This window comes from Phycodurus eques, chromosome 16 (assembly GCF_024500275.1).
Source record: "Phycodurus eques isolate BA_2022a chromosome 16, UOR_Pequ_1.1, whole genome shotgun sequence".
Taxonomy (NCBI): domain Eukaryota; kingdom Metazoa; phylum Chordata; class Actinopteri; order Syngnathiformes; family Syngnathidae; genus Phycodurus; species Phycodurus eques.
Genome location: NC_084540.1, coordinates 16,124,925 through 16,134,525, shown reverse-complemented (window position 1 = coordinate 16,134,525; position 9,601 = coordinate 16,124,925). Strand labels below are relative to the sequence as shown.

At 39.8% G+C, this 9,601-nt stretch overlaps 1 protein-coding gene across 4 annotated transcripts in view; it reads left to right on the top strand.

Moving 5' to 3' along the window:
• The first annotated feature begins 1,634 nt into the window (after positions 1-1,634).
• LOC133414373 (LIM and SH3 domain protein 1-like) overlaps positions 1,635-9,601 on the top strand; it is a 37,926-nt gene continuing 29,959 nt past the window's right edge. For 2 of the 4 annotated variants that reach the window (XM_061699669.1, XM_061699666.1), the window contains exon 1: positions 1,636-1,973. In XM_061699669.1, coding sequence (XP_061555653.1) covers positions 1,905-1,973 — 69 coding nt within the window. In that variant the 5' untranslated portion in view covers positions 1,636-1,904. Of the gene's footprint in view, positions 1,974-9,601 lie in introns of all 4 variants that reach the window. The other 2 variants (XM_061699667.1, XM_061699668.1) reach the window with 2 other exon arrangements.

Sequence of the window (9,601 nt, the reverse complement as noted above, 5' to 3'; positions counted from 1 at the left end):
ATGTGCCCTGCGATTGGCTGGCTCCCAGTTCAGGGTGTGCCCCGCCTCCTGCCCGATGACAGCTGGGATAGGCTCCAGCACGCCCGGGACCCTAGTGAGGAGAAGCGGCTCAGAAAATGGATGGATGATGGCTATAAGTAAATATTTTTTTATAACTACATTATAATGTAGTTATAAAATAAAATAAAATAAAATTATAATGATGTACAGTCTAACAGCCTAAACTCTTGAGATAAGTTCATTATCAGTGGTTTGTCTTTATGGAAAATAAAGGATGCACACAACAATAACAGTTGTGTTTTGCTGTGGTTTCAGTACTTTTTTGCATAACTTGCTGTTCTCTAACAAGGATCTGATAGGTGTTTGCTCTGAACCAACCAATACCTTTCCTTGACCAATTAGAATTGGTATTTAAACAGAGAGAACGACTTGAATTTTCACATTGAAGCCTAATTTCATATACATGGCGATTTTTTTTAATCATTCATGTTCGCCAGGGTTAACAACGCTCTTCTCTGTGGTGTGTCAAATTTAGACGACTCACTTCAGAAGGACAAGTCACTGTAATTTTATAAAATGGTGAAAAATCAAGATGTTCTCGCCGCTCTCAAACACTGTGGGCATGTCTGCTGAATGTGATGAACCCACGCCCCCGCTCAACTGTCAAGTTTCAATCAAATACCAATCCTACTGGAAAAGTGTATGCATATTCGTCTCGCACCTTTCTTATGGCTATACATACAGTAACTATATGTTTGAGTCACAAAAATACATCATCTTAAAGTCTCCAGTTGCCGGAATCTATCCCCCCGGGTCATCCGAGGCTTTCAACGCTGTGACGAAAGGAGCCGTTCCAGCTCAAAGCCCCACTCCACACGCTGGCTGTTAAATCTGACTCCCCCCCTGCTCACGTTTTCGTCTTTTTCCGCATTACATACGTGCACTCATGGCTGACAACTTGGCGCTCTAACGCGGCCACACCTGCGGACTACCCCCAAGGAAAGACTGGAATGGTGAAAAACTGTTGAATGTAATATCACCATAATTGAGTGCTTTGCAGGTTTGCAGCCATTATCATAAAACGTGTATAATGTACTTAGAAACACATCTCTGAATTCACTTTACAGGGTTTTTAAGTATAGAGTGTGAGAACTTTTTCCAACTCTGGGAAACACTGAATATGGCGGGCCATTGCAAGTGCAGTCAGCAAGGTGTCAGTGTAACCACGCGTTGGAATGACATTCAGCTGGACGCTTTGCAGTGAACGTGGCAGCGGCAGATGTGCACAAATGTGATTCAATTTTAAGCACAACAATGCTGCAGAGCAATTTATGTCCCCCCCCCCAATCCCCCCACTATACGCACATGTAGCACAAGGGGTCAATTCGGATAACGTAACACACAGCCTACAACACAGTCCCCCCACAAAAAACAAACAAAAACAAAAAAAACAATAACACAATAAAAGTCGTCAAAGTGCGTGACGTGACGTGCTCGTGCTTGATCTGTTTTGACACTTGACGATATATATATTTCTTTTATTGGAAAAGAGCCTCCCACGCGATTTCCTTCTAGAATCGGGGGCGCGCGAGTCCGACAGGGAGGGGCGGCGGCGGCGACGGGAAGAGGAGGCGTCGGGGGCGCGCTTTCCGCGTTGGCTGGCTGCTTCTCGCTCCCAGCACGAGTGGACACTGACAGCCAGCTGTGCGGCTACACGACAACGACGACAATAACAGCTGCGGACTCACCGCCTTCGAACCTTGAGCACTCAATTCCTCCGGTGTCCGTTTGGGAGGCCAAAAAAAGCTCGAGAAGCGAGGAAGAAAAAACAAAAAGGGCTTATATCGTCGTCGGCGTCGGTGGTTCCTGTGCTAGCTTACGCGAAAGACGAGCATTCCTCCGACATGAATCCGCTGTGTGGCAGATGTAATCTCGTCGTCTACCCCACGGAAAAAATCAATTGTCTGGACAAGGTAAGCGCACCGGAATCCTTTTAATGGTCGTTCTTGTATTTGTAAAGAACCCCCGTTCACTCACTATTGGTTTACGCATGTTCTTTTGTAGCTTTAAAAGGAGACACCTTGCGGGTATTTTTTGTTTTTTTGCTTTTTTTTTTTGTGAATGAATCGAGTAGAACCCTGAAGGAGACACACAGGTATGGCTAACCTTGCGAGCTAACGACGATACATGGCAAACACATGGCTCGATAGCGCCTTCTTTTCGAATACAGTTGGCAAAATGTAACTTTCAGATATTTTTCTCATTCTTAGTTGTTTTAAAACCTGTCTGGTATCGTTAAAGGGGAGCCACGAGCCTGAGCCTGGTTTGGGCCTGCAGTTTGGTAGCAACCGGTCGAAACCGTTACGTCATCACTTTAAATTCCAATTGACCCCCTCACTTCCAGTTTTACGCAATTGTTTTCACGATAGAATAAATACAATGTGGTCGTTTCCTGCTAGGGGATTCCCTGCTGCCATCGGCTGGCCTTTTGGTGTCCAACGTGGAATGTGTCATACACCATTCCATCGTTAATCCCCCAGGTGATTAGTTTGTCGAGATTCGCTTTCAATCCCGTACAGGAGGTTTAATCTCTCACTCGGGTGGCAAAGTCTAATCAATTGTGGAGCCCACTGGAGCATCATCGTGAGGAAAAACAGGCACTGCAGGATGAGGAGCAATTGCATGTGTTTACAGATTGAAGGCTGTTGTAATTTTCTAGAAGGTTTCTGATTTGTGCACAATTCTTTGTCCCTTATTTATTTGTTGAGGTTATTTTTACTTATTGTTTCAAAACCCCTGTGATCTTTTAACGGGGGGGAGACCGCGCACAAACCCAGGCCTGTTTGGGCCCTCCACCAAGATAGAAACCCACTCACTTCCATTTTTCTGCAATTTCATTCACGATGGAACCGTTCAAATGTGGTAATTTCCTGTCAATGGCTGCCCGCAGGCCTTCTGTTGTCCAACATGGAACTTGTCACGCTCCTTCCCCTTCCTAATCCCACAGTGAGGGATGATTATTTTATCGAGGTGCGCTTTCAATCCCAAGGAGGAGGGCGACATAATCTAACGTTCAAGTGGCAAATTTAATCAATTGTACAATTGTAGAGCCCACCGGAGCATCAAAGTGAGGAGCAGCAAGCACAGCAAGGTCCTGGGCTATTGCATGCACTTGCATATTGGAGATTTTTTAAATTCACCCCCCCCCCCCTCCCAGAAGGTTATTGTTTCAGAAACTTGTGGTTCCACACAAGCCAGAGCATGCATGCTGCAACTCCAGATGTGGGTGTGGTCTGCCTGCTTCTTGCGACAGAGCGGGAGGCCAAGTGGATGATTTGACTAGTGGACGTCTGAAGTGCCATTGAAAATCAATCCCTCACGCCGCTTGTTTGTTGACAGATGCATTATCTCCGTAACCATATGCTGTACGTGCCTTATCCTGACATCTAGAGTGGGCAAACTTCATCCTATGGCGTCCATTTGTACCTTTAAAAAGTACTGAAAGGGCTTAAATTCGACTTTTCAATATTATTACCCATAAACCTTCTGTCCAGAGGTCTTACAAATGCCGTATTCATGTCAAAATATGTCCAGTTTACAAGCAAAAACAATCTGTCAATATTTTATTTTGTTAAGGTGGAAAATAATCATCCAATACTATGGTCACATTAGGTAACAAAATGGCTTATATATTGTCTTAAATTTAGGCTTGTGAAAGTCTTACATTTGGGTTCTAAGAAGTCTTGCATTTAGGCCCTAAAAGTAACAAAATTTAGGTCTTGAAAGCATTTACTTATGGTCTTAAATGTAGGTCTTTAAGTTTTAAATTTATGTCTTAAAATTCTTAAATTCTTAGTCTTCAAATTTGTTCTTAAGTTGGAAGTCTAGGCCTTAGAATTTTTAACTGTCTAAAATGTATTCCATTTAATAGTAATAATAAATTTTTAGGTCTTAAGTTATAAATATGTCTTCAAAAGTTTTAAAGTTGGGTCTTAGTCTTAATTGAGGCCTTAAATAGCTTCAATATGTCTTTAGAAAGGCTTAAATTGAGCCTAAAAATGTCTGAAGTGTAGCCATTACATCTTACATTTGTCTGTCGAAATTTTATATCTTTTAATTTTATATTTTAAATTTAACCCATAAATATTCGCTTTAGGTCTTAAGTCCTAAAATGGACATTAAAAAGTGTTATCTTTTTAAAAATGTCGAAAGTCTGAAATCTAAAGAAAAGCAAATTTATAAAGTGCATTTCATACACAAGTTAAGTCAGTGATTTTCAAAGTTCAAAACTGTTTAAAAAATAGAGAAAAATAAAATGCAGTTTAAAAGCATTTAAAAACAGAGTGGATAACATTAAAAATGAAAGAAAAAAAAAATATCATTTAAAAGTAGAAATGCTCCAAGGCTTTAAAGTCTTAAATTGTTTGTCAACAAAAATCTTAAATAAACCCTTGAAGTCGTCTGCCTGCCTGAAATTTTGCTTTTCAAATGTCTTAAATTTGACCTCGTTAAATGTCCAGACACCCTTTGCCTATACTAGTATTTTGAAATATAGGATGAAATCTACTGTGGACTCCCTCAAGTTTGAGGCCTGGACCCTAACTTTAGAACCTCCACATGCTACGACCAGCCGGAGACATTGGCGACTGTTTGCAAAGCAACTCAGATGTGTCACAGAATAATGAATGTACTATGACTAAAGCTTTCCACAAATGCATCAGACGGGGATGTTTTGTGTGCACTACGACTGGAGTTGTGCATGCTCGCAGGCTGGGGTGTGGAATCTAGCCTCAACCGGAGCACATTCCGGCAGACGGACCCTCCCATGAAACGTGCTCCTTTAGAAGTCTTCTGCTCGCTTCCATTCTGCGTTCGTGCTCTCCACAAACTGGCCACTCACTTTTCCCTCTATCATCATTGGTGATTGTATTTAAGGGCTAACTCAGATGACCGGTCCACTCTACTGCTTTTGCTGTGTTATTTCCGGCTGCCTAAAAAAATGCCTTTACCTGACGCCTCCTCCCTTGCATCTACACTCCAGTCCCCACAAAGGCTCACTTGTGTCACAGCTGCATTCCAGTCTAGCCCAGCAGAAGGAGTGCTGTCCGGGGCACGCATGCCAAAAGACAGGAGCTCTTCCTTTCCTTGCTGCTAGTAGTCATAGTTACTGCCCATTGGTGGTGAAGTATGAGGACTGTGTGTGTGAGTAGGGTTTTTCGTGGGATAATGGTAAAGTTACACAGCAGTTTTCCTCACAATTGCCTTCTGGTGAACCGTTCACTGGAAGGCAGATTTGTGAAGGACTTGGCATTTTGAATCTGTGCATGTCTCTACATGCAGGTTAAGAGAACATTCTCTTCCACTAAAGTGTTTCCATAAAGTCTCTGTAAAAGTTATTACAAAAGCAAATGAAGCAGACAAATCTGTGGGAATTACTCCACAATGAGTAGATATTGAATTATTTTTTTGCCTCATTTAATACACCACTATATGGGCACCGCCAGTTCTAAAACTTTAAACGGGGGGCGTAAATTGTAGATTTACAGTGCGACTTTTAGCCAGTTTGGCACAGAGATGCCGCAAATTTGATGCGTCAGAAGCATAACAGTTAGAAGACCTGCCATTTTGCAGGTGCTAAATGTGATTTCATTTAGTGACACAACATCCCGTAATCAGATGATTAGTTGACATCGGTGCCAGCATCTGGTGTAATGTATAAAATGGCTTTCAACTAGGCATGGGCCGGTGTCAGATTCTGATGGTATAACCTTGAGAAAAACTATCTTGGTATTACAATTACAACTCTAAAATGTATTATTTAGAAATGGTTGGTTGAACATTAGAATGCAATCTAATTTATTTTTGTACAAGGTGGATTATTTCGTACATTAATAACAGTTAAAAGAAAATAAACAATTTATTTATAAAATTTAAATACAGTAGCAGTAAAACTACTTATTTTTCAGAAAATATGTAGCTACTTCTGTGCTCTTTGCTTTGTGTCGTCAGAGCGGAAACTAGTCAATGTTAGCCATGCTAGTTAGCATATTGTAGACCTGCTAACTCTTGCAGCTTGTTGCAAACATTAATTTCAAGACTGCGTTATTTTAATATCTTAACATGATCTTGAATTTGTAGAGGAGTGATGGGTGGCGCTCTCGAAAATATATTGTATGCGAAGTATTGCTTCCTCTAGCAGCCACTTTTTGTAAGCACGTTTTGCATATCCTTCCTCAACCAAGCCGAAGTACCCGAAAAATTGCAAAAACAGGCGGCTTTTTCGACAAGGGGCAACCTCTGTGGGCCCACTGACTGCTCACATCAACAACCGGAGGGTGAGGGGCCATGTCACTTTGTTTACACTGACGCCCCCACCGCACCCTTAAAACTGACGTACCTTGAAACTAGTAACTGTCCCATGCCTCCTTTCAACACAGCAGGTGAGATAAGTGAGTTTCGGGGTTTAAATAAAGAATAACTAAATATAAATTTCCTTTACACACAGGCTTCATCCCACCCCTGAAATGATCTCTAAAATGCAGAATATTACCAGGTCGAGTTAATTCCCCCATTCTTTGTCTGTTCCATTTATGTGGAAAGCGACACCGGGAAAAAAGTTAGAAAAATGGGGCTTTTACATGCAGTGAAATAAGTATCAGGTGTTAAGCGTCATATTAATGTCTCGGCATTGTGGAACTCCCTTGCAAACAATCTGCATTGCCTCTGTTACGGCTAAGGTACTACCTCGTACTACCTCTGAGAAAATTCCCATGTCATCTTTGTCCCCCTCCATTTCTATGTCTGTTATTTGTACAAAACAGTGACATGAGCAACAGTCAGAAAATGGTGGCTTTTGAGCTGATTTGGATTTTCCAGATGCTAAAAGAGGTGTCAGAATATTTAGCAGCAGACTGTGAGTCACCTGAGTCATTGTATGATCCCTCTTTCTCATCACAACCAGGAAGCAGGTCTGCTCTGTTTCATACTGTTTATAATCTTAATATATATGTATAACACCTCAAAATCAACCTTCCTCTAGTCTGTTAATGAACTCATCTTACGTGTGCATGTCCTTAAACGCTCTGAAGTGTGATGATGTGCACGCTAAGCACATTTATGAGCTTGGCGTGTTTGATCACATTACCAGCAGCGGCCCAGTCTGTCATTTTAGCAACATGCTCGCGTGTTAGCGGCAGCAGCCAGTTGTTTGGCGGGCTCTAAAATGTTGAATGTAATAAAAAGAATCAAATAATAAACCAAAAAGTGAAATAAAAATAAAATACAATGAAATAAACTATGCTCAAAAGAGCATAGAAGTATGCTACTGTACATTTGTGTAAAGTCTCTTTCAATGCACTGTAGTATTTAGCATGTAAGAGTCCAGCCAGACATAAATTTTAAATAATTTATTTTCATGCTCAGTTAATACTGTATAATAGTTAGCACATTCTTAACCCCATTAATTTGTTTTTTAATCAATCTGTTATTTTACACACATTTTACACACATTACACACATTTTACACACGTTTATTGAAACAGATGCATTAGCATTTCTATATTTGAATGCATTAGTTTTAACGAGTTATGTGCACCTTACGTTTGTCGTACTTACGTACTTGGTATTTACCGTAACATCGGTGCTATTCTTATAAGCATGTCTAGCTTTTCTGATCACTGTATGCTAGACTCGGGTAGGGGACATTCGTTGTTTCATTTGTTTTTTTGTGATAGTTTTACAGTAGACCACAGCTGGGAGTGACAAAATAAACAACTTGAAGCACGAACATTTTGCCTCTTATTTGGGGAATGTTTTGCTATCTGTGTCACACTATTCATTCACACTATGATTGTGAATGATGCATGCAGCGCATGTTGGTTACCCGAGTTATTTTGCCTCCGACATTGCAGGACCTTGCGATGTGACTATTGCGCACACGCACAGTGTGATGACGATGCACAAACAATACATCGTGAGGCTGTCATTTGCACTAATCTGATATTCAACGCTCTTATAAAGACCACACTTGCATCTAAATGTGTTCAACCAGAGGAAAAGAAAAATGGTAAGTCACCAAGTAAAAATCGTACCTCCTAGAGTATATAAGAATTAACTATTGGAAAATTGTTTTTTTTAAGATATTGTGAAAAAATATTGAGCCCATATCGGCTGCTATTAGTGCTCACATTTAGTGAACGAGAGGTCTTAAATTTAATTTTTAAAATTAAAATTTAATATACGTAGGTGGCCTTAAAAGGTTAAAATTTAGGCCATAAGTGTCTCAAATTTATGACTAAAGTTAACATTTTGGTCTTAAAAGACTTAAATCCAGTCCTTAAGAAATTTTAGATTCGGTTTTGAAATTTTGGTTTTAAAAGTATTAAAACTTAGGCCTTAAACTCTTACATTTGCAACTTTAAAGGTCTCAACTAAAGTATTGAAATGTAGATATCTGGTCTTAAATTTAAGTCTTCATGTAAAACTTTGGTCTTGGTTGTCTTGTATTTCGGTCTTGGTCTTAAAATTAGTCCCTGCTATTTAGACAGTTCAAAAAGAAAAATGCGTGCGCAAGTCTGGTGCAAAATATGTGCATTCGATGGATTTTGTGGCAAAAAAAAAGAAAATGTCTCCCTCCATTTTTTTGGGAGGTATTAAAAACAAAAAGAGGATCCAAACCAGAGCTAGGTGTTGTACAGGTAGGAAAAATTGTGACGGCGCTTATCGACTTTCTCCCGCTCATCAACATGACTAGAAAATACTTTTGCGTGCAAGTCACGAGCTCTCCCTCAGAGTGAATTGTCAATGCAACGGGCAACATTGTAAGTTGAGAGGTCTTAACAAGCTAACGTTCTAGGCAAATCTATAGAAGTTGCACTGTAGGCTAATGCTAATGTGTCAGCCAGTACAGTATAACACACCTACCTCTGTTCTATAAGTAATACATTTCCTGCATACGGTTATATTGTTAAAGACAAAGTTGCTTAACCTTCCACTAGTTGCACCATAATATATTTGTTAGTGTTTCATTTCTACTTTATTTGTTGGTGATTGTATGTTAATATAGATGACTGACAGTGAGTTGTAATCAATAGAATTGCACTTTCCACATCCATTTGTACTAAGATGTTTTTCTTTTTCTTAAAAATGCCTACTTTTCAATGAACCCACAGTCATATCTATCAATATTGAGGTATCTGTCATAAATATCGAGAGATGTGATTTTGTCCATATCGTTCAGCCCTTGTAGGTTCTAAAAGGTTTGACATTTTTGCCTTACAGGTGTTATATACTTTCTAAAATCGGAAATTTAAGCTTTGAAATTCTTAAATTTAGGTTTTTAAAAAGTCTTAAATTTAGGCTTTAAAATATTTTGGTCCTAAAAGTCTTAAATTTAGCTTCTAAAAATGTTCAAGTATTTAAAAAGGTCTAAATTCAGGCCTTCGAAGTTGTACATTGAGGTCTAAAAAGGTCAGTCTTAAATCTTGGCTTCCTTATTAAACCTGCAGACACCCCCCTGGACAATAGTGGGAAAATAGATAATCATAAAATAATAAAAATCCACTGTGGAGTCAATGACGTGTTATTATTCTGTGTTATTACA